Here is a 25,676-nt window from a genome sequence, read left to right as displayed (position 1 = left end):
AAAATTACTGGCTGATAAGACAAATGGACTATTTGACCCCACTTTAAAATGTTTTAAATTCCACTTGAAATAATAGCTGAAAACTACAAATAGATTGCAGAAGATCTCAAAATTTCTTGAGTTTGGAATATTTTCTCTCGTTTTATTGCACTAACTGTTTGGCATTTGGGAGTTATAATTGGTGTTTCTCATTTTCTTGACTAAATCTATTTTGCATCAATATTAACAAAGGTTCTGCTAAGACTAATGTAGTGCCTACAAACTTTACTTAAGGTTAAAGGTAAACATAAAACTAAGAGAAATGCGAAGGAGAGATACAAAGATAAAATTTTTTAAATTGTTGAAAAGTTCATAACATTTCTTTAATCATCCCTATTTATGAAGCAAATAATGCAAGGATGTATAAGGAAAAATGGACAGAAAAGGCAAGAAATGGGACATAGAGAAGAAAAGAGAAATTCCCACCCAGACAGAAAATAATGAAGTTAAAAAGCTTGAAGGGGAACTACTGAGGCAGCCACTTCTTGAAGGAGATTAGCAGATTTTCTGTACACTAACTTTGATTGGTGTCATCATCATTTTCATGTTCTGAATCTTCATTGTCAATACCCAGTTCCAAGAGTTCTCGTGTCCTTTAAAAAGACAAATGAGTCGTTTTACATGAAATACTTGCACAATATAAACAGAAGCAGAGATGATGGGAACTATAAGCAAAAGGCACTGAAAAGGTCTGTTAAGTAGCCAACCAACTGCAAACACTGTGATAAAGTTTCAGACTCAGTGAATGGTAGGCTAACCAGCCAAATGTACTACAATTACAAAACAGGCTCAGAGGCAAAAAACTTATCACACCAAGAAACAGTGAGGGGTTACATCAACTCTAAAAGAAAACATGATAAACAACCAGGACCAATGTATTTCAAGCATAAAGCTTAACTGGATTTTTTTTAATTTCTTTTTTTTTTTTTTAGCTGAGCCATCCTGCCACCTGTTGGCAGCTCAGTGGCAGTTCAGCTCGGGGCCGGGAATTGAACTGGCAACCCTGATGCTTAGAGCTCAGACTCTTAAGCGAGCTCTTAACCGACTGAGCCACTCGGCCGGCCCCTTAACTGGTTTCTTTAGTTCCTTGTTTTAAGTGAAGAGTAGCCATGGTGAAAGGTTGGATAGGCTCAACTTTACCACATGAGATGTTCCTGCACTATTTCTCTTTTGCAATATTGTTCTCCTTACTCCAAAAATCAGACAATGTAGTAATGAAGACCACACTGAGCAAGTAATTATTTCTTAAACCAACCTCGTGGCAAGTATGGATACCTTTTACGTTCCAGTTGCGGCGTATCCAATGTTGTCTGCTGATTCATTGCTTTAATCCAGTATATAAGGGCTTGAAAAACATATGCCACATGCTTCAATGAGCAAACGTCCAAAACTGGAAGAACATCAGAATGCTCATCATTATGAGACCGCATTAGAGACAGAGCATAATTTAGGAAGTCCCCTCGAGCAGACATCATTCCTTGGCGGGCGCTAAGCAATGTGGCACGTCTACAAGAATAAAAAGAAATGAAAGTGTTTACAAAAAGAACACAAATGTAAAGTTTGCCACTATCTTAAATATGCAAAATTCAGAACCCAGATTATCCATAAATAAAAACTCATGAAGCCTGTGGGTCTGCTTTAGAAACATAACCACTGTGTATGATTTACAGCTCTGCACTTCTGTACAGAAAAGGAATTCCAGTATCCTTTGGAATGGCAGAAGTACTCCTTCCCTAAAGAGACAACAGTTCTCAAACTTCGGCATCCATCAAAATCACCCAGAGGGCTTTGTTAAACCAGATAGCTGGCCCCACCGCACTGTTTCATTAGGTATGGGGTAGGATCCCAAAATCTGCATTTCTAACAAGCTCTTGGGTGATACTGATGCTGCTGTTCTGGGGAACACACTTTGAGAACCACTGCCTAAAGTGACACCAAAAGCACAAGCAACAAAAGAAAACAGAGATAGCAATAGACTTTACCAAAATTAGAAACTTTTGTCCTTCAAAAGACACCATCAAGAAAGTGAAACGACAACCTACAGAATGGGACAAAACTTCTGCAAATCATATATCTGATAAGGAACTTGTATCCAGAATATATATAGAACAAACACAAGTCAATCAAAAGACCAGGCAATTTAAAAAAGGGCAAAGGATCTAAACAGACATTTCCTCAAAGAAGATATACAAATGGCCAATGAGCACATGAAAAGATGCTCAGCACTAGCCATTAGGGAACTGCAAATCAAATCATACCCACTAGGATGGTTATAATAAAAAAGATAACGGGCCGGCCAAGTGGCACGTTGGTTAGGAGTTGGCTTGGGATGCCAGCTCTGAGGCAGGGCCCAGGTTCGGATCCCACATTAGGGCCAGTGATGCTGCGCCCTCTACAACTAAGATGGTGAACAACAGCTCGACCTGGAGCTGGGCTGCCATGAGTCACCAGAGACGGTGTAAGCTGCAGTGCAGCTGGCTGGCCGTTGACGTGCGCTTTCACGAGCGGCCGTCCAATGGCGGGCAAGCAACTGCCTCACCTGGGAAGAGCACAATGATAGTACCAACATGGGCCAGTGAAGCGACGTCCTCCACAATTAGACTGAAGAACAAAAAGACAGCAACTTGTCTGTTCCCCTTACCTCATTCCCCAGCGCTGTTCCCCTCCCCCAATTCCCCAATAAAATCTTAAAATAATAATAATAATAATAATAATAATAATAATAATAAGTGTTGGCAAAGATGTGGAGAAATTGGAACCCTCATACACTGCTATTTGGGAATATAAAATGGTATAGCCACTCTGGAAAAGAGGCGGGCAGTTCCTCAAAAGGTTAAACAAGAGAGTTACTGTATGGTCCAGCAATTCCACTCCTAGGTATATACTGAAGATAACTGAAAACACATGTCCACACAAAAACCTGTGTACAAGTGTTCATAGTAGCAATATTCATAATAGCTAAAAGGTGGCCATAAACAACCCAAATGTCCATCAACTTATGAACAGATAAACAAAATGTGGCATATCCATACAATGGAATATTACTAGAAAATACAGTAAAACCTTGGACTGCAAGTAACTTGGTTTGCGAGTGTTCCGCAAGACGCGCAAACATCTCTAATAAATTTTAATGTAGTAAACGAATGATGTCTTGCAATACGAGTAGTTTGTTTCCGGAACGAATTATGCTCGCAAACCAAGGTTATTACTGTAATGTATTGATACATGCTAAACATGGATGAACCTTAAGCCATTCTGCTAGGTAAAAGAAGCCAGACACAAAAGACCACATATCGTATGATTCCACATATATGAAATGTCCAGAATAGACAAATTACAGACAGAGAATAGATCAATGGTTGCTTAGGGTTGGAAGGTAGGGGAAAATGGGGGGTGACTGCTAATAGTTATGGGATTTCTTGTGGAGATAATGAAAATATTCTAAAATTTATTGTGATGGTGGTGAACAGCTCTGAATCTACTCAAAACTTTGGAACTGGGTGAACTCTATGATGTGAATTATATCTCAACAAAGCTGTTATATTAGAGTGAAAGCTTGAGCAAGGGGTGGGGGAGAGCACTATCACCAACGAAGGTCTGTTATCAGAGCTCTGTTCTTCGGGACAGACCAGCCTAAAGACAAGGCTTGTGCCTGTTTGTGGAACAGGCTTCCTAGGATAGGAAAGCTGATGCCTCCAAAATCTTTATCCCTGTGCCAGGTCTCTGCCAAGAATTCGATTTTGCATACTAGACATTTCTATCAAATTCTCTCCCAGTTCTCAACACATTCCAAAGCAAGTATGCCTGTTCTACTCCTCCTCTGTTTCTTTTATTTTCCTGTTATTCAGAATCAAAGTCTAAATGTAAGTTCTGCCTCCTTTTGCTCCATCCCTCCACAAGGCCCTAAGTTCTGTTTATATGATTTCAAAGCTTCTTTCCTCCCCCACTTCCTGACCTTTATTGTCCTACATTAGGAACTACTACCTCTCTTGTAGGCTCCAACCTCAGTCTTGTTAAGTTTCCTAAGCAGTCTCCTAGGCCTTAACCGTCCCTCCTTTATGATCCACTCCGAGAAGCAAGGCTGTGTAGCCTGAGCCAAAGCTAGCACCACATCCCAGGGCTCTGACTATAGCTCAGGCACTTTCACTATATGGCACCGCCACTACTCTAGTGGATCAATGCTTGGGCTAATTCCTAGTCCTGAGAAAGGTTATTTTATAATTGAATAGATAGATCAAACATCCACAAAGAAATATTCTTTAATTATGATTCAGCAGACTGGGAGAGGTAAAAAAAGAAATGTGAGAAACCAAAGGGCAGCTTTGATAATTACACAGACATTCCTCTTCCCAAGTACAAAGTATTCTCATAGTTAATCGTGGTCAAAATAAGTCTCTCCATGAATGTATGCCTTTCAAGGGGGAGAAGAGGAGGCCTTGGGATAATAACAAGCATGTAGACCAACTACTTCAAAAATGAAAAGTATTTAGTATCAGATTCCTACAATACAAACGAATTTATAAAAAATAACTAGGATTGTAACTAATTTGTTTTGCTTCAACTACACTATTTAAAAAGAAGTAATACAAGGCACTCATTTCCTCCTTCACAAGAGTGAAGTCTTATGTAAAAACGTCCTAACTTTCTAGAGTATAAGCGTTCTGTTTAAACACACAAGCATACATGGAGACTCATACCGTCTGCCTTCAAGGGTTCGTAAACTAGCCTCTTCTCGTGCAGTCATCCTCTCCCTTCGCGCTGAATTCTGAGAAGCGTGAAGAGGATGGTTTGGATGTCCCGGGTCACCAGCAGATGCTAATGCAGAACCATAACGTAATTGAGCTTCAGTAGAATCCATAATACTGACCATCCAGTTCCAAGTGGGAATAAGCTTTTCTTCTACATAGTTCTATGAAGACCAAACTAAAATAGTTAAAACTGTGAAAACCAAACTAAAATAGTTAAAACTACCCAAATAAAGTTAAATTCGATATACAGGAGATCCGCGAATAACACGTTTTGTTGATGAGATGCTGTAGGAGCTTAACTCTTGTTTATACGATTAGCATATGGTCAAATTGGTTTTGTTTCACTTAAAGTCACAGAACCTAGTGACAATGTTAAGTAAGGACTTATTGTAGTGTGGTATTATGTACACATTTAAATATTTGTAACATCAATTCCTGTTATACTGGAATTCTCATAATTGACAGCCACAAAAAATATATTTGAATGAATAACTTTTCAGTGGTTTCATACCTGTAAGTTTACTGCATCTTGGTAAGTCAATTTCACAGCAGCTGGAATCTGCGAGTATACTAGGTGATTATACTTAGGAATAAGGCCCATCAAGTCTGAGATCTGTCTGATAACAATGCTGTAAGCCCTGGCTAAACTGCTTGCAGATGTTAAGTAGCTGCTGGCATTGCTAGCTTCCAGCGCGGCTGCTGCAGCTGCAGCACTCGTGCTGATGGTGCCACTCCGGCGGAGGTTTGAAGGATCAATATAAATCAAGCCCGCTGAACTCGCTACAAAGAAAAAAGGACAAGCACAATAAGCTAATGTCAGCTGCTAATTGTGTTTCTCTAGCACTGTGTATGTTTAAGTAAGCTAAAAGATCGATTACATTAGCAAATGTGCTGAGCAAAAAACTTTTCTTAAGCCACCCTAATTGAGGGAAGGAAATGATGAGAAGCCCGAGAATTACTACAGTGTCCTCAACCAGAGGCAATTTTGCCACTGCCCCCACAAAAGGCGGACATTTGGCAATGACTACAAACTTTTTTGATTGTCACACCGAGGTGAGGGTTGCTATTGGCATCTAGAGGGTAGAGGTCACAGATGATGCTAAACATCCTGCAATGCACAAGTACAAATAAAGAACTATTAAGCCCAAAGTAGCAATGGTGCAGAGATTGAGAAACCCGGCCATAAGCCTACATAAATCATTTTTGTATCTGAACTCAGCAAAACAATAAAGAATTATTATGCAACTATTTAATGTGCTCTTTAGATGAATATGCATAACTTACAAAAAAAAGAGGGGGAAAAAAAAAAACCCACTTAAGCACTCAGGAACACCAAGTTTTCAGACTTGCCTGCTGGCGTGGATGTGCTGGAAGGGGCTGTGCTGGCTGCCCGCTGATGCTGCGTGTTGCGGACAGCCCACTGCATGGAGCGGGGAGCCTGGGCAGCACCGCTGGCATGGGAGCTACTCGTGGTTCTCTCTAAGGGCTCATCAAGCATAAAGGTCTCCTGTTCTATGTCGTCACTCTGACTGCTGCTACTATCAGAATCACTTGAGTCGTTTGATTGTGAATCATCTTCAGAAAAGAAGGCAGGAACACTGCTTGCACCTAAATTTTTTATTTTTAAAAACAAAACGATTGTTGAGTTTGTTGATATTTAAAACAGTGTAACCCCTCACTCAGGAAAATATACATAGTAAACAGAATGTCAGGCTGTATTCAATAGTTCACAAAACCTATCATTAAAGTAAGTTCCATTAGGAAAGAACTCTTTTCAATGAACTTTAAAATTAATCCATTATTTAAAAAACAGAAAAGCAAAAGAAAGTCATTAAAATAGTATCTTCTTTACTAATATCTATAGGGAATAAGGATGAAGTTATAAAAAGGCTTTGTCACCCTCATGCACAATCAACTGAGTACAGTTTAACCAATTCATGCTAAATACACACATAGCCTCTGTATAAGCAAGAAAGTTGCTAGGATAATGTAACATACCTGCTTCAGAGCCGGCAGTTGCTGCAGTGACAACACTTCTGCGCCCACTAGCATTATCTTGGTTGCTATGGTTACTTTCACTGTCACTTTCTGTTTCAGCAGCTGCTAACAAGTCCAGCTCCATGTCACTCCCTAGCAAATATATTTAAGAAAGAAGAAAAGAGAAGTACAAACTCACTATGGATCAAGACAGGGTCTGATATGCCAAAGTATCCTAAGGGTGGGAACTAAGAAGGGGGGTAACGGGGTAGGGCAGGGCAGAGAGAAATGGTAACTACTACAGTAAGCACAGATGCCTGCTTAGCAGGGGAAGAGTGACTAGGTAAATTATGGTGCTCAGCAGATTATTACACAGCAATTCAAAATCTGTCCTCCAGAGCCTTATGTAAAAAGTGTTGAGCGGGGGAACTTCAGTCAGTTTGCGGAGCTCTGGGCTAGGTCCACCGCTCTATTTTCATCTGTTTCATATACTGGGCTTCCAAAAGGGAAAGGAAGTTAAAAAAACATCTATCCTTTCTATTTTACGGTGTCTACACATGTCAAAACATACAAAACTATAAATGTTAAGCATGTGCACTTTATTTATGTTCGTTACACCACAATAAAGCTGATTCCAAAAATGTCTATCCTGTGGCTACTGATAAAAAATGGTTAAGATGACTATGTAGCAAAAGGGCCAAAATGATTATCGTTAAGTGAAAAAACAAAGTCACAAAAATTATATATATGGTATCTAAAATATGTGTATGGGAATGGTGCAGTACAGAGGAGGCCTCAAAATAAAATACAAACTGTTAGTGTCTAGGTGGGATTATGGGTCATTTGTTTTCCTTTCCTCTAATTTCGAAATGTTTCAAAATATGGTTGATTGTTTTTTTAATTTCTAAAAACCTGTTTTTAAAAAAGAAAGTGAAACCAAAAGGTAAAAGGAGAAGAGGATAAATTATTTTAGACATATATATATATTATATAAGTATGTTTATATGTATATATGTATATATACCTCCTAAAATTTTGAAAAAGATGCTACAGCATCCCTTGGCAGAAAATATGTTGGGCATTTCACTATACATCAAATGGAGCTTTGCTCTCTATTAGTATCTCTTCCAAGGTACCTGATTTACTCCTACTGAATAATTTCTCAAATAACCTGCATACCGTCTTCATCGTGCTCATCGTGCTGTCCCTCGGCCTCAGCATTTTCTTCCCCATGTTCTTCCTGTTCATCATGATGATCCTCTTCTCCAGCCACACCCTCCACCACCTCAACCTAAATCCAGAATCTTATTTGTAGGCCATCCAAGTACACAATAAACCCACATCGCTCCCAGTGTTCCTCCACAGCAATTAGTAAACAAAAATACACGGATCCCTAAACAGGGAATTGAACACTAAGCAGTTTTGAAAACCTTCATTTGCTAGTGACAATTTGCTATAAAAAGTTATGTAGGTATATCCCAAAGTATCTTTTCTACTAACCCTTAAGTAAAAACAAGTTTACATTTCCAATTTCCTATTATCCAGTAAATCAAGGATTATTAAAATATTTTTCAGATGTATAACCATAAATGAGAACATGTAACAAAAATCTAACAGCTGGAAACAAATGCATTTTTAATAGCAGTAAGCTACTATTAATAAAATTTCTAGGGCCGGTGGAGTGGCACACTGGTTAAGAGCTGGCTTGGGCCGCCAGAGGGCCCCGGTTCGGATCCCACATATGAGGGCCAGTGACACTGCCCTCTACAGCTAAGATGCTGAACAACAGCTCAACTTGGAGCTGGACTGCCATGAGTCGCTGGCGACGGCGTAGGCTGCAGCCCCTGTGGCAGTGGGTTGCCATGGGCTACCGTGTGTAGCCAGCAGCCAGCGTGAGCGGCCAGCAGCCGCAGTGAGCAGCCATCCAGAAGCTGGCAACTGATCTGCCTCGCCCGGGAAGAGCGCAATGATGGTGCCAACTTGGGCCAGTGAAGCAACGTCCTCCACAACTAGACTGAACAACAAAACGACAGCAACTTATCTGTTCCCCTTCCCCCAATTCCCCCAAAAAAATCTTTAAAAAAAAACAAAACAAACTTCTAGTGACTACCCCTTTCCTCTCAAATGAAAGCCTCTCAACTGACACAATTTTAACAATTAAAACCACCTCTTCCACATCTGCCGAAACAATATCATCCTGTTCCTCGTCTCTGCCCCGAACAGGCTGCGACTGGCTGATGCGCCTCTGCTGTGGGTTCCGGATGATGTAGGACGACTGCGACTGACTGGAGCTGTAAGGAATCCAGATGTTAGGAGCACACAACTGCCACATTCAGCACTGACTCTTTTGCTTCTCAGTGTTACTCAATGTGATTAGCTTGCTAGGATACTATTTTAAATCTGACCTAAAACCTCTTGGAAACTAATAACTAATCTATAGTTTCTCAGAAACTATGAACCTCAAAGAGAATATTCTACAGGGAAGGTTTTCCCCCTCCATTACTTTCAACACCAGCAGTCCTCAACTTCCAAAGGCTCCGACAGCAGCATTCATCCATTAACAAAAGTGAGCTTACAATAAATGATCTACACTGTAAGAGATTCTATATTACCTACCTTGCATCAGCTTATTAACCATTGACTTGCTGGTGTGTGTGTGTGTGTGTGTGTGGGGCGAGGGAGGGGGCGGGGCGGGCAGGGGCGATCTGGAACCTCAGTTCAAATGTGTGATTTTAAAATAGGATCATAACGAAAAGTAGGTGGCAAAAACAGTTTCACTTCCCTAAAAATCAGACTTGGAAACAGCCAAAAAAGAACAGGTGCCTCCATTATAAAAGGGAGACGAACCAGAGAGCACAGCTTAAAATGTAGGTGGCTGCTAAATAACCCTGTGACCTAACTATTATCCTTTATTTAGGATTTTAAAATGAAGTCTAAAAAAGATTGAAGTGTTTACACTGTTAATGTTTTTTTCCTCACCTCAGCTGCTCTGAAAAATAAGAATCAAATCAGTTACACATGAAGAATCATCAACTGAGACACTCTACCTTCAAATAAATGTGTCTCTTGGGCTAGAAGGGTTTCAAGGAGCTATAGCTTTTACAGGAGACAGTTTGAGGTCTAAACAAGATAAGAAGTTACATCATAGAAATCTTCTCTTCCATCCCCTTCAAATACATGAAGCCAAACATAAATTATGAAAGGGCAACAGATTTCAAGAGACTCCTGGTATCAGCCATGGCTGGGTGGAGACAGGAAAAATGTCTTTGCAGAGAATTTCTAACTTCAAGCCTGTGTTCATGAGAGCTTAGGACTGCAATTTACTCTGTGAGGCAGGGTGGGGCTTCAGTGTTGGTTAATGTGATGCTTGGACATTATCAGTAACCACCAAGCAGCAATTTCTCTCTACTCTGCCATTTAATACTCTGCCTACTCTAACAGGAAAAAGGAAAGCACCTGTCTAGAGTGATTTCTAAATATCTCTAAACTTCAACAGCTGTGTGACCTAGGACAAGTTACCTAACCTTGCTGAGCCTCAGTTTTCTCACTTTTAAAATTAGAGTGATAGTAGTATCTCTGAGTTATTGGGAAGATTAAAACAGGTATGCATCTACAGTGCTTAGGAAAGTTCCTAGTTCATACTAACATTTCAGTAAGTTAGTATATGAGGCATGGAGATAGAGTAGACACAGATTAATTAATAAAGACATAAGAATTTTAAAGAGGTGAAGGGAAGCAACAAAAAAAGCAGAACTACTAAACTTAAGATTTATACACAATGGAGTAATATCCTATGAGATCTGACAATTAAAGGAAAACTTGGGACATATATACTGGCACAGGGAGTAATAAGGAGCAGATACTCAGAGTCAACCCAGATGAAACCCAGGGATGAAGTCTTGGGAACTGTCCAAGTACTGACACGAGCCAGTTATTAATGCACAGATGTTTAGAAAAGAGGAATAAGGGTTCCCTAGGTCCTAAAGATCCTTATTAGGACACTATATACAGTCACAAAATCAGAATTGAGAATACCAAATAAAATAAACAAATATCTGCTAAAGATCTCTAGAGGTTTACAACTCAAAGTGTGGCCCCTAAACCAGCAGCACTGGCCTTATCTGACAGTTTGTAGGAAATACAGAATCTCAGGCCCGCCCAGACTTCCAGAATCAGCCTCTGCATTTTAATAATATCCCCAAATGACTTGCATGTATATTAAAGTTGGAGAAGCACTGTGCTAAATAAAAGACACGAAAACATTTAGTTTTAGTTTCTAAACGTTCTGACTCAACAAGCTTACAGTCTAGTTAAACTATCAAATAAATGGAAAAGATGAATGACATTTATGAATAAATAATAAATAATCTTATAACTAGAAACTTTTTATAATTGAGTTGTTTTAGCCCTAGCCTAGAAAATGCAGCTGTTGCAGATAATACTTAAAAATTCCAACAATCTGATTGTTATGTAGATTATACAATAAGCTGCCCACCCCAGGTAGCCCAAGTCTTTGGACACAAAGCAAGTTATGTCTTCTCATTCCTCAACTTGGCCTTCCAACAGGCTAGATTTAAAAGTAAGAAAAAACAGAAAGTAATGATGTCTACAGAAGCCTAAGTAAGTAAGCTTTTTTATCAATTTACTTTATTGGCATAATAAAAACAGTGCCTTTCCAAAACCAAAACTCACTACATGTCTATTACCTTAGCTATGAAGACACATGTATAATTTTTAAAGTGTTTTCACATATTCCATAGTAAAATCTTTACTATTTGTTAGACAAACGATCATGTACACCACCTGAGCGCTTATGCAAAGATTTTAGTAAGCCAAACATGACATTTCCAGAGAAAGAATTAATCAGAATCTATTACCAGGTACAGTTACCTGCTAGACTGATCTGATGATGGTCGTGGTGGCAGTGGTTCCACTGAAAACAGTTCTTCACTGCCTTGCATGGCATCTATGCTGGTACTGGCCAGAGTAAAAGGTGCAGTTGGGCGAGCGATCCCCATTCTGACAGGAACGATCAGCGACTCTGCAACATTGCACAGTTCTTCCACAGCATAAGGAAGCAGTGCCTGGAATACACGCTTGCATTTTCCAATTGGCTGTGGAATAAAGTTGCTAGAGCAAAAAGGAAAATATAGGAATCTTTTATGAATCCTTTCATATCCATGATGTTTTCATTTTCACAAAAAATGTGTGCAAAGTAATATAAAAGACAAAATCAAAAAGGATGCCTTACTTTTTCTTTTTGGATGAAGCCATTTCCACGCTAAGAATGACAAAAACTCTTGCAACTGAACGCAAAAACCTCATTGTCACAGCAATAGCTTCTTCCCTACGTCCAGGTGTGTATTTGTTTTGGAGTTCTTTCACTAGTGTACCTAGTAGAGTATCTAGAAGCTTTAAAAAATTGTAATCAGTCTATTAATGTTGAGGCATCTCATAAGATGTTTAGACAGTCATAAAGTAAAAAGCTCTAATAATTTTTTAACATTAACAGTTCATAAAATCTCAAAATAAATTTCACCAAAACATTTACAGTCAGTGATTAACTTATGCCACATGCCTACCACTGTGCTTGACCTATAGGTCTCCAGTGTCTGATTTCCTTTTTTTAGACTCACAGGCCTATGTATATTAATTAATATTTAGAAGAACACCACCAACTATATCAAATCAGAGGAAGAATACACTTCACTCAATATAGGGGACTTACTGAAGTAGCAAAGTAGGTTCAACTATTTATATGAATAAATTCGTAATCCTATCCCTGTCACTTAGCCATTATTACTACTGTCTAACCTTACTTCTATGCATGCTCTATTACAGAGATATTAATTATAGAGAACACCCAATTTCATGTTATTTTCTGGTTTTTTAAAATGTTACTTAAAATAACCTTTATTTTTAAATTGCCATATTTACACTTCAGTAAGTGGATGAGATACAATTTGATTCAATAGTCCACTATTATTGGATCCATAAAGTATTTCCATGTTTAAGCTTTACATTATCCTGTAACATGATATTTTCTTTCTCACATAAGTTACTTATGACAAGTTCTGAAGCCAATGACATTTTTATGGCTCTTGACATTGCCAAGTTGTTTTCCAAAAGAATATCAAATGCATTGCCACCCCATCAGTGTCTGAGTGTGGTCTTTTTACCATAACCTCATCAGCACTGGGTTTTGTGGTTTATATTCTTTTCTAATTTCACAGCAAAAAGGGGTACTTAAAAAAGTTTGCACTTAGTTACTATTAATTTTGAACACTGCTCCATAGATTTTTATGCTGTTGTATTTTTAACACATTTCAGAAATTTACTTAGAATCAAAGAAGGAGCTTCTGCTGTTAGCTGACATTTAAATCACCCCCAAAATTCCATTCCCCTTAATGTACTGTTTAATTAGAGCTTGTAAGTACTTAGGAGTTTGGGTTAGTAAAATTATGGGAAGCTAAGTAAGAAAAACATCCTTTTCCTGTGCTTGTAAATAAACATTCAAAGGACTTACCAAGATATCTGCTGTACACTTGACTATAAGGCAATGAGTGAAACAGTCCAGCCGAATCGTGCCGCTCTGCTGATTGAGGTATACTTGCTCTTCTGGCAAAAGATGGCCTATCCTACTGCTGGCGCTGAGGCTTGATGGGGAAGGAAAGACAGGATGCACTGTAACCAGCTACACTAACATGGGAAATACATGCATCTAAAAAAACTGTAATGAATACATACGGGTCTTTATTCTCCTGGGACCCAAACATAATCATAGATTTCAAAGCATTCCAGTCCTGCAGAACACGCTCCAGTGCAAGCTGGGCAAATCTGGGGGGCTCTAAATCATGATCGGGCATATCTGAATCTAAAAAGAAAAAGAAGTAGTGCGTAAGACGAAATAAACACCTACTTTTCATGTGTGGCTAACTGCAATTTGCTCACCTTCAGGATTGGCTGTTTTTCGGTTACGATCCTCCCGGATTCGAGGAGGTCGGTACTGGCAATGCTCTACTGTCTGCCTCGCAACTGTCTGCACCAAAAACAGTAAGAGGTGCTCTCCCCTGCAAAACGACACTGTTGTGAGCGGAGAGAGGCGACTTAAATGTGCTGTGCTCTTTCAACCCAGTTTATGTGCTGAAAACCCCACTTGCCTGCTGTTTGGCAGAGTGACGAGATTAGTAGCAGTGAGCAGGCGATACAGGAGATCAAGACGAGCAGATTTCTGTCCAGCAATTAGAGTTTTACATTTACATTTCTCCCAACAATCACAATAGGCTGTCGGCGACGTCCGTTTGAGTCTAGAAAGAATCCATACACAAGTATAAAAACTGAAATTTTTAAAAAAGACAAAGGCACTGAGGCACTGCAAATGTTAATGCTGGGGTATTTTACTGCTTCTTAGGTCTGTGAAAACTAGTAACAAACTAGCCATGGAACTCCACTGATGAACTGCAAGGTTATCACATTGAATTTAAGACATAAATGGGGCAGACGCCAAACATTCACTATGATTCTCTTAATGCCTCCTGCAATTTCCCGCTAGTGAACCATACCTACAGGGGACTAAAGCTTTGGTTAAAGAGCACAGGCCAAAACGTTCTGTAGATATGTATCTCAAAAGATTAACCTGACCCTAGTCACAATGTGTGATCATGTATTCCTTTGCATGTTAGCAAACATTTATTTAAAGAACAAACATTTCACAGTACACTTTAAATCAAGAACATATTTTAATACATAAACTGGCTGAAACAGGGCAACTTGAGAAAACCACATGCTTTCTGAATTATGAACCAATTAAAACATTGGTATAGATTATTTTAATGTAGCAATATGAATCTCAAGTTTATAATGTTAAAGTATACTAGATTGTACTCACTTGCAATCATGACCTTTATGACAAACCCTTGCACATTCCGTACAACAACAGAGTGACTCCAGCAACCCACAAGTTCGACACTCAAAAATATCCTAAAATTTAAAGGGTATACTTTTTAAAAGAATGGTATGTACACCTTATCATTCTAATTACCTCTGCTAGTTTCTAAAACAATTCAATCACAATTATAGCAGAGCAACATTAAGGTGCTCTGGAAAAAGTCATAGATAGGTACAGCAAATACAGATTTTACAATATTAGACAAATGAAAATCAAATATTACCAGTAGGATAAAAGTAATTTACATCATCCAAAAAAAGTATAATAGTTATAAAATCTCTATTAAGAGCTGTGGATCAGATTATAATACCCAGTGAAGATTTCTCATTTTCATGATATCCCCCTCATTTAACAATCAATTCCTTTGCCTCATTTGTTTAGAAATTAAATAAAAACTAATTTTCTCTGGAGAATTTTATAACTCTAGTGATGGTCAAAGGGAGAAAAAGAAATCCTGAAGACAGCATACATACACGGAAATGTAAGACTCACCTGGTTAATGTGCTCTGCTCCAGTCCATGTAAAGCTGCAGGTGTCATTACAACATAAGACATATAAAGGAGAGTCATCAGGGTTGGTACCTGATGGGCAAACCATTCCCATAAATACATCTTCCTCTTTTTCACTTGAGGATACTTCAGCTAAAAAGATTAAGAACACAGTAATTCATATATCAAGAAAGGACTTAATCACAGCTATCTACTACTTTGCTCAAATGGAAAAGCTCTAACTTTTACACAATATAGATCAGAAACTACTATATATTAATAAAAAAATTGATATACACAGTTAACACGCAAGGAAATCTGGTCAATTCTGGTGCAAAGTAAAGCAAAGCATAATTATCTCATAACCACCAATGAGGATAATATGAATGCATCACACATCGGCCATCTGAGTCTCTAGCTCTGCATCATGCAGTGAAGATTCAAGTTCTAGCTCCTTTCAAAAAGAATAGACAATCACATAAATTATTTATAGCCACTGTTTTAAAAAGGGTAACTACTTTAATCTTTTAAAAGATGGATTGCGGCAACTAATATTCCTTAATGCGTTCTACGAAGCAGAAATTCCAAGGCAAAAGGAAGAACAATTAAGACATCTGACCTATAATATCTATAAAATCGTATCACTACCCCATTTTAACCACTAGCAGGTTCTATCAGTAATCCATGTTTATTTTCAAAAGGTAGGTCATTCCACTATTCCATTATAGATATTTTTTAAATTTAAGAAATTTATGCCAGCTGCTTTTTGATGGAAAGTTAAAAGATATAATATACTTGAAACAAATATAAACACATGAATTTTACACACATACAAACATACACATATACAGAAGAATTATCTTGGTAGTTTCTAATCAATTATATCATTTCCATATACAAAAATGAGGTTTGAATAATTATGGTATTATGTGTATAGAAGAGTATCTACTAAATAAAAAATAAACAACTCATTTAGGACTTGAAATAAATTACCTTTTGCGATTTTCTGGGCTGTTTCTAAGATCGTAATTGCAGCAGGATAAGCTCGGCCACTTACAGCTGACATAAATGGGGTCATCCCTCTTGCATCCCTAAAATGAGAAAAATTATACATAAAAATATTAATTATCAATTACTCTTCTATACTGACTATAAAAGAAATACATGTTCATGATGACACACAAACTAGTTATGTTTAATTAAATAATGTACCACCACTCAAAGAAAATCCCTGGAGGTATTTTCTGGTCTCATATTATTTCATTTAAAAAAGCAAGCCGCCTCTGTGGAATCCTTGTCTTTCTAAACCATGCTCTCCTTTCTTCACTTTTAGTGACCTATAAACCAGCGAGGGCTCTAGAATCAAACTAATACTTTCTAAACGTGGGGCTAGGTAGGTATAGGCTCTATCTCATACGACCATGATGAGGTTTAAATAAATTATTACTTAAAAAGCTTTTAGCACAATGCCTGCCAAATAGCATGTACTTAATAAATGATAGCTATTATTAGTATGTATTTTCTCTTCAACACATGCCTTCAGTATTCTTCACTGAATTTCTATTCCTTCCTGGATTTCCTCAGTATTCATGACTCCACCCCTCGTCCACCATAGCAACTACCACTTCTATGATGATAGTACAATTCCAACATCTACACTTGCTTAATTGATAAATCTACTTGGGATTTTCCAGTGATCCCTCACATTCAACCTATCTAGCCACTAACATTATCTTTCTCCCCAAATCTACTCTCTAACTGACTTCTCTGTCAGCCAACAGTATCTCTGTCCCTAGTAACTGAGACAAAAAACTTGGGTTGTTCATGAAGTCTTCCTTCTAAATCAATTTTTTACTTTTGCATCTAATCTCTTGTCCATGTTCAACAACTCATTAGCTTAGTTTAGTGCAACACACATATTAAAGACTATATAAAACGTATGCCTCTAGTCTCTACTCTTGCCTATTTTAATCCTTTTTTATACTATTATCACATTATTATTCTTATAACCCCACTTTGGCACTATTACAGTCTAAACAAAGCCAGATAATGGCGAACTTTTATAAAAATATTTATCATTATGAGTTTGTAAAGAAAGGTAAACAATCATGCTGAAAACAGGGATATAATCTATTAATGGTCAATGAGCATTTATCACACAATACTTATCAAGAAGTGCATAATCTCATGATGATGCACTCTGCAAGCCATTAACATTTCCAAAGAAACCACCAGAATAAAATCATCCATGGAGTTTTAAAATATAGATTACAGGCCCCACCCCAGATCTACATTTTTAGTGTAAAACTTGGGGAAGAATGTATAATTTTTAAAGTTCTGCAGGTGACAGTGACAGGACTAATTTATGGATTCACATTTGAGAATAATTACACTGTGATTTTTTTTTTTTAAAGCTGAGCCAGCTCATTGGCAGCTCAGCTCGGGCCGGGAATTGAACCGGCAACCCTGTTGCTCAGAGCTCGTACTCTTGAGCGAGCTGTTAACCAACTGAGCCACTCAGCCAGCCCACACTGTGATCTTTTTAACAGAAAATATACACACTGATCAAGCTAACATAAAACCACTTTGTATTAATTTAATGTACACTATATTTTTTTGAGAAGACCTCTTTCACTGAAGAGAGGTTAGTAGCAGAGGGGATGCTAGATTCCAATAAATTTTTTTAAATTCGCTTAAGATAATTGTCCATACATTGCAGGATCAACTTAACTTAAAAGGAGCTAAGATGAATCTTCTTATCAAAAGTATATTAAACCTTTTTTTTTTTAAAGCTGAGCCATCCTGCCACCTGTTGGCTGCTCAGCTCGGGCTGGGAATCGAACTGCTGTTGCTCAGAGCTCGCACTCTTGAGTGAGCTCTTAACCAACTGAGCCACTTGGCTGGCCCTTAAGTATATTAAACTTCTTACTTGGCAGAGAGGAGTTCCCGTAGATAGGGCTGCAGAACAACACTGTCACATAATAATTTTAATATAAAATGAGCATTGGCCTTTCGATCCTTGGATTCTACTACAGACGGCTCTGTGGAAGGACCTGTAATGAAGCAGATCCATTTGGTAACAAAACAAGAGTAAATGAGAGTAAGAGAATATTCTGGAATAACATACCAAGTATCCATTAAATAAACCACTAGAAAAATATTCTAGTGTTAGTAATAAATAACTTCATTATAGCTAATTTAAACATATTAACACATTTTAGAAATCTCAACTGATGAAATATATGTACATACACACCACAATTTCACTGATATATGGAAGATAATTCAGAGAATTAGATGCTTTTCAAGCCAAGGAAAGTCTCCTTGAGACAGAGTGTGGATCTGTAAAACCTATATCCAAAGTGTGTTCTTTTATCTTCCAAATGCCTAAGCAGATAGAGTAGTACAGATTCTCACCTGGAATGGTGGAGGTGCTTGGTCCTTGACCGGCGCCAGTTGCTGCTGTGGTAAGAGATCCCACAGCAGGGGCCAGGATAAAATCAATGTCACCATCTTAGTAAACAGAACAGCAGGATGTATATCATTATAGGCAACATATCCCTAACATGTTCTCTTAGCTGGCCTTAAGGCTTTTCTGTGCAAGCCAAACATCAACTCAGACAGAGGTTTAAGTCTAAATTTCTTTTCTTAACTATAAGAGAAGGAATCCACTAGGCAATTTATTGATTTATTTTGATGTATTACACTAAGTAGCTTCTTATCAGTATGGAAATACATATTTCAGTAAGAGGGATACCTGACAAGTTTGTAGAATTTTAATTTTTAAATTACGAACTTCTTAAACCAAATCTTTATAACGAAATTAGTTGTAACTCTCATTCTGCTACTCTTAAATGTTTCAGATTTCTCAATATCTCATTAAAATGCTCGATTTCTTTCATGACCTTGTCTTTTTGTTAAAAACTAAACAAAATGACAGATCTTACCAGGATCCATTGCGGGAGGGTCAGGTACCCAGCTAGGGGGCGCTATGGGGGGTGAAACTGGGTCCTGATGGTCACTGGATGAAGCCCCAGCTTCGTGTCTACCCAAGCCAGCCGCTCTCAGTGAACGCCGCATCATTTCCCGCAATCTCAAACTGGAAGAACATGGACAAAATCAGGACTCACTGCCATGTCTACATGTAACAAAAAGGTGCACAGAACTTCTCATCTGAGATCAAAGTTTGTTCTACAAGCAAATACTCCGGGCAAGGGCAGTGAAGTACAAATGCCAATTCTGGAATCACAGAGTAAGTCAGTGAGGGATAGAAATGAAACTGGGGGCTCCTAGTACCCAGTTCAGCATTAAAACCACTATTTTAAGCTCCCACACAAACTTAAGTACAGGGAACAAAAGTTGCAGTAAAGTAAGATTAGAAAATAATCTTTCATACAGTTAAATGAACAGCTAAACATTAAAAAAATTTTTTTTCTGTCCCCCGTTTATAATCAGTAAGAATTAAGTTTAATAATAGACATCAGCAAACATACTAATTAACACAAACTAATAACTAATTAACAAAACCAATATTGTTAGCCTACTAAATCCCTTTTCTGTGATCTCAAAAGCAGTTGAACTAATATCCACACAGTAAATAGTTTTAAAACAAAGACCAATTTAGATTTATTTTATACAAAAGGTTTTTTTTGTTTGTTTGTTTTTAACAGTACAACTTGCATCCCAAGGAAATTAATGAATGAAACTACAGCTTGTAAAGTGGATTGTTAGATTAATGTCTGGGCATTAATTTTTTTATTCTGCTATACAAAAATAAAAAATAAAAAATACTGCACAGATGTGCACATCATGAAAAAAAAAATCACAAACACAGACCTCATTAGGGGAACTTTTAACTACCTGTACAAAAATCTATACCTCTGAATAAAGCTTACAAAGACTATAAAATTAATACATTAAGAACTAACAGCAATTAGGAGAGAGCACATAAGGCAAATCCCTTCAACTCAGCCACAATTTTAGAGCTTCTAAATAAATAAGAAGTAAAAATTCTATTTTAAGGGCCAGGCAACACATAAGGGACTTCATTTTCCCACGCAAATTTAATCCCAAAGATATGACATTTCTGATGTGAAAGACCTAAAACCTTACCAGGTGAGCATTAGATGTCTACCAATAAGTAATTTAGAAAGATTTTTTATTAATGTTTGAGTCTCTAATTATAATGATTATTTAATCCGAGAGTAAATGTGTTTTTGCATAGCAATACATTTTCAATTTTATAAGGAAATTGCTATTTAAAGCATTTACAAAAATTTCTTTTAGAGACTACTTTCAGGAACACATCTATTTTATGAGGCTTTTGCATGATGATGTACCTTTAGGAACAGAAACATTCTTTGGAAGACTCTGCAAAGTAAATTTTGTCTGAAATAATGTATTAGTTATTATAATATTCACATTAAAAAATACCTATAGTTAATTCTTTTATGGTATCAATGTCTTCTCTCCCCAATTTAGAAATCTGAGCTTAAGAGCTTTTATAATATGGAAGGGAGCAGGGCACAGTGATTCTTTCAGTCGAGGTCACGTCCTTGTCCAAAGACATCACCCACAGTGGAGGCAGGCTCCTTACCAGAGTGACAGCACACATCAGGGTGACTGTTCACACTGTCATGCTCCTATACAATTTTAATTAAACTCAACTTAGACAGCAGGTATCCTAATGTGTCTTATTCAAAACACACACAGAGAGAGAGAAAAATCAGCAATAATTGGGAGGCACTGCAAATAACCTGAAAATAAAGGCATATTTTGGGCTTATTAAGAATGCTTACACCAGGGTCACAAATTCAATGCCTACTGAGCCCAGAAGATAAAATAAATTGAGGAAAGGGCAGTCAGGTGTAAGAAGTGGGGACTAATGGCAAACTAGCGGCATACATGCTCATCTAAAGGCATTCAAGTTTTAAAGAAAAAAAAATTTACATTGTACAGGCCAAAGAAAACATATGTGGGCTATTCTCCAACCTCTAGCTTAGAGCAGATTAAGAATAAATGAAGATAAATGGAGACCATAGTCTCATCTTGAACTTGCAAACTCCCAACTTTGTTGTTGTGATGTAGTAAATTCAATATTAAATGAGGGGGGTCATTCCTTGTCATTTAAAAAAATTGTTCTTAACCTCTTTTCTTCATTAGGTCTTGGGAACATTTTTAAGTACAATGCCCAGATCCTCATATAGATTCTTTAAGAACAAAAACAAAAAAACAAAAAAAAGAAAATTATTCTTCAAGATGTTGTACACAATTCATGAAGATTCACCTGTATCCTCAGTGGCTGAGGACAACACTGAGGAGATACCACCTTGGCTGCTAAGATTCAGAGTTTTGACATTTCTTCGTATAGGCTTGCCTGGAGTCATCGTATTTTCTGACAATATGGAAGAATTCAAGGATGATGTAATTTCCTCTTTGTAAGCACGTTATATCCATGCTACAGAAGCCTTAGAATCCAGTCATGTTCAAACATACCACTGTGACAAAAAAGCGAAGGTCATGTGTCTTCCAGATTAACAATCTCTAGAGTACATACACCTGCAATCAGATGCATCAATCAAGCTTTCCACTACATCTGCCCTTTGTACTCAGGAACTATTGAGTCACATAACAAAACTTCTGAGTCAAATCATCATCTGAAGGCATTTAACAGTACTCCAGTCAACATTGAAATTGCATCAGTTTTGAGCTTACAGCTCATGAATCCCAGCCTGCATACTCATCAAGGGGCATCGCCTAGAAAATCCATTGTAGGCTAGAGGAGGGTTTCACTTCAATGAAGCAGAGTCTGTGGACTTCCTACTGCCCGGCGTGGATAATAAGACTCCTGTGCTTTCATCTGTTCAATCGGCAGCCCTGAGTGTGAACTGGGTAAGAGCACTGCAGTGAAATCTTCGGCAAATTCCTCAAAGGAGCTTACTCTGCAAATTATTTCTGTGAGCAACACATCACCCACTCTTGAAGCTCCTTTTAGTCTTTGCCTTCAAAATAATCCTTATATGAAAAAAAGGTGGCAGCACTGGCATTGGACCAACCATATCAGAGTCCAACTTGATTTGCACCTGTATTTTCCCTGAGGAAATGAAATACCTGACATAATTCAAACACTAATTTCTTCATGATGAATTTAAGTTGCTCTCCATTTTAGACCAAACACTTTGCTTAGTTTAATCTTAAACAAATAAACTGGTGATCATTTCCATTCTGTATAGTCTACATAATGTTTTTTACTGTTTTAAGTTATAATTTGGTCACCCAAAAATAGTTTTTGATAAATCACATTTCAGGATATTTTTGAACCTGGGAAGCTATCAAGTTCGTACCAATTTTAGAATCATTTTTAAAGGAAATGCTGAATATGGAACAGAAAATGGGCAAAGAGAGTCTTCATTTTGAGTAGACTTTACGACCTATCACATTAGCACAGTGAGCAGTGCTTCCATTAGTGATCTGTCAAGTAATCAAGAATTCTGGCTGTCGTGTCTAATATAAATGTGCTTTTTCTTTAGAAAACAACTAAATCCTGAATTCTTTATGCTCTTCATCTATTCAAATACCTAGTAATTTTTAATGTGTTATTAAGATTTGTCCATCCCACAAACTCAAGAAACCTAAAAATTTTTACCAAACATTCATAATACAGATCAGCCTTTCATTTCTTCCCAGATCATTAAACCATCTGAGAAACTGACCTACATAAGCAATCTGAAAATAAAAGACTGAGGGTCTTTCAATTATTATTAGTTGTTCTTCAACTAAAGTAAATAACTTCCTAGGAAACAAGAATGATAAATTTAAAACACATTCAAAGAATAAGTATGAACTACTTGTCTAAATTATCTCAAATTTTTGAAATATCCTAGGTCCTACTGTTCTACACTTTAAGTAGATATCATCGATATTTTTCCCAGAGTGCTATTGGGAGGAACAAAAACAAAACAAAAGGACCTACCAACTTATGCATATGATAGGTAAGAGATACATTTTTTTCTGTTTCTGCCAATTAAACTTCCCTGGTAAAAATCACATTACCTTCGGCTACTTGATGATCCAGCCCGATTACCTGGGCCGTTACTTGAAACAACTGATATTGCATTTGCAATGGCCTCAACAGCAGAAAGCCTTTCGGCAAATGTATTTCTTTCAGAGCGCTCTGCTTCTGAAACAGGAAAGACAAAAATTAGGATCAATTTAAACTTCAAATATAACTAACAGGTTAAGTACGTATAGGCCATTAAATGCTAACTGCTATGCATTTTAGTATTCTAATTTACAAAGTAGACATAATTAATAGTTTATTTTTTCCTCAGAGCAATAAACACAAGACAGATTGAACTATGACCTTTAATATGTGAATTATTTCTTTATTCTACCTTATATTTCAACCCCCAAAGGTAAAAAATATGGTTAATTCATAGTAGAATGAAATACAGCTTCCACTATGAAGGAAGGAAAAGACCCCACATATCAGTGCCTCAGTCTTATATTCCTTTAATGATAATGAGATCAAGGTCAGAAAACTGCAAAACACTTTTTAAAAATGTAGCTACCAGAGTATCACTGGGAGAATTCAAAATAAGAAAAAACATTATGAATTACACAGCTGCACTTTAAGTTTTCAGTTTCCCCCCTTCATCCAGCCAATTAAAAACTCCATGGCAAGAAAAACAGCTTGTTTACTTTTCCAAAAACATCTAACAACTCATTTGGTTATTTTTCCCTCTATATTCTGAAAATTGGGATAAAGGTTGCCTCAATATAACTTGCCTTCATTTTCTAAATAATTCTCATGGTAATAAAAGTTATCTGCAATAAAAAAATTAGTAAAGTTCATTAAGTATTATACAGTTTATATATATCATAGAGAATAGAACTCAAGACAACAAAAACACATTGATACAAATTTTATTTCCTTATGTCACATACTCATCCTAACAAAAGGACAGGAGTTTTTACCATGTAAAAATGTCGAAACGCCCAGATTTTCACAAAATAAAGTAAAAGTACACATAAATTCTTTATAGTAATTTTTTTTTCCTTTAACAGTTGTAATATTTTCAAAATTGCCTAAAATTCCTTTTAAAGATTTTGATATATAGCTCTTAATCTCACCCTCTTCTTCTTTAGTTTCCTTATTGCTGGTTGGAAAGCAAACTGATACACAAGCATGCAAAATATTTCGGTTTCCATCACATCTGTGGCTGATAAATGTCTGCAGCATCTGTAGATTCTGCTCCAAAACAACAGCTTGCTCAAGATTCATAAGGTATTGTCGACAGGCCTCATAGTCACAGCGTAGGATGTGCTGCATTAAGGTTTGTTTCTGTGCTCAGACAAATTAGGGGAAAAAACTGCAATGAATGTGAATAGCACATTATACATGTCAAAAATTTCTCATGGCCAACACTATAGTATCATCAGAGCTGGTTCTGCAAATAAGCAGAGACAGTTTCAGGTAGCCTAGCAAAAGGAGTTGAGCTCCAAGGGTACCCTTTAAACAGGGTATACAATTGACAGGAATGGAAAAGGGTAGGTAAATTTTCTGTTAAGGACCAGTAAATATTTTCAGCTTTTGTAACTAACTAAACTCTGTGGCTCCTGTGGGAAAGCAGCCATATATGAGTAGCTGGATTTGACCTGCAGGCCCTATTTTACCAACCCTTGGTTACATTATGTATCTAAATATCAAATTAGACCCCTATTAATATTGTTACCCACTTAAGCAAAGGGTATACATTTTATATTTCAGGCTTACTCACACCCTCCTAAAGGTTCTATCACACTGTGGTACAAGAAACCAAAACCTTCAACTCCCCAGAATCATGACACATGCAATCCGTCAAAGGCAACAACAAATGTATGTACTTCAATGCGAAAGGCATGGGCATAGAACAGATCATTAACAAACTGAGAAACAGCACGCTATAGACTGAATATGTGTGTCCCTCCCAAAAGTCTTATGTTAAAACCTAATCCCCAAAGTGATGGTGTTTGGAGGTAGAACCTTTGGAAGGAGATTAGGGTCATCAGGTGGAGCCCTCCGGGGCTTAATGGGATTAATGCACTTAACAGGGGCTGAAGTGACCAGTTTCCCCTTCTACCTATGAAAACACATGGCTGTCAATGAACCAGTAAATAGGCCCTCACCAGACACCAAATCTGTCCACGCCCTGATCTTGGACTCCCAGCCTCCAGAAATGTGAGAAAAAAATGTCTGTCGTTTATAAGTCCCTCGGTCTATAGCAGCCTGTACAGCCTAAGACACAGCATGAACATAGCAAAAGGGGTTCAAAATGTACTTCTTTCAGAACATAAAACTATAATTGTGGGTATTTAATGGAATGAATGTAAAGCATTAGTTTTGGAAAACAAGTAATATTGTTCATTTTAACTAGAATTAGGAACTGGAAGAAAGCAGATGGGAAAAGAGTATGTGAGAATACAAAGGAAAGAAAT

At 37.4% G+C, this 25,676-nt stretch overlaps 1 protein-coding gene across 6 annotated transcripts in view; it reads right to left on the bottom strand.

Annotated features, from left to right (window-relative positions):
* The window catches only part of UBR5 (ubiquitin protein ligase E3 component n-recognin 5), a 131,622-nt gene that overhangs the window by 24,692 nt on the left and 81,254 nt on the right, over positions 1 to 25,676 (bottom strand). For 5 of the 6 annotated variants that reach the window (XM_019629549.1, XM_019629548.1, XM_019629554.1 and 2 more), the window contains exons 21-42: positions 24,333 to 24,543; positions 23,253 to 23,379; positions 19,148 to 19,299; positions 18,618 to 18,713; positions 18,130 to 18,253; positions 16,194 to 16,291; positions 15,205 to 15,353; positions 14,653 to 14,744; positions 13,925 to 14,071; positions 13,716 to 13,834; positions 13,512 to 13,638; positions 13,291 to 13,420; positions 12,016 to 12,176; positions 11,655 to 11,894; positions 8,932 to 9,055; positions 7,944 to 8,055; positions 6,786 to 6,917; positions 6,138 to 6,395; positions 5,299 to 5,567; positions 4,737 to 4,948; positions 1,315 to 1,545; positions 559 to 632 (exon numbers count right to left, since the gene is read on the bottom strand). In XM_019629549.1, the coding sequence (XP_019485094.1) occupies positions 559 to 632; positions 1,315 to 1,545; positions 4,737 to 4,948; positions 5,299 to 5,567; positions 6,138 to 6,395; positions 6,786 to 6,917; positions 7,944 to 8,055; positions 8,932 to 9,055; positions 11,655 to 11,894; positions 12,016 to 12,176; positions 13,291 to 13,420; positions 13,512 to 13,638; positions 13,716 to 13,834; positions 13,925 to 14,071; positions 14,653 to 14,744; positions 15,205 to 15,353; positions 16,194 to 16,291; positions 18,130 to 18,253; positions 18,618 to 18,713; positions 19,148 to 19,299; positions 23,253 to 23,379; positions 24,333 to 24,543 (3,385 nt within the window). The remainder of the gene's footprint in view (positions 1 to 558; positions 633 to 1,314; positions 1,546 to 4,736; positions 4,949 to 5,298; positions 5,568 to 6,137; positions 6,396 to 6,785; positions 6,918 to 7,943; positions 8,056 to 8,931; positions 9,056 to 11,654; positions 11,895 to 12,015; positions 12,177 to 13,290; positions 13,421 to 13,511; positions 13,639 to 13,715; positions 13,835 to 13,924; positions 14,072 to 14,652; positions 14,745 to 15,204; positions 15,354 to 16,193; positions 16,292 to 18,129; positions 18,254 to 18,617; positions 18,714 to 19,147; positions 19,300 to 23,252; positions 23,380 to 24,332; positions 24,544 to 25,676) is intronic. The other variant, XM_019629553.1, reaches the window with a different exon arrangement.

Source organism: Hipposideros armiger, unplaced genomic scaffold (genome assembly GCF_001890085.2).
Source record: "Hipposideros armiger isolate ML-2016 unplaced genomic scaffold, ASM189008v1 scaffold_860, whole genome shotgun sequence".
NCBI lineage: Eukaryota > Metazoa > Chordata > Mammalia > Chiroptera > Hipposideridae > Hipposideros > Hipposideros armiger.
The sequence above is the reverse complement of the archived record's forward strand: the minus strand, read 5'-3'. Positions and strand labels throughout refer to the sequence as shown.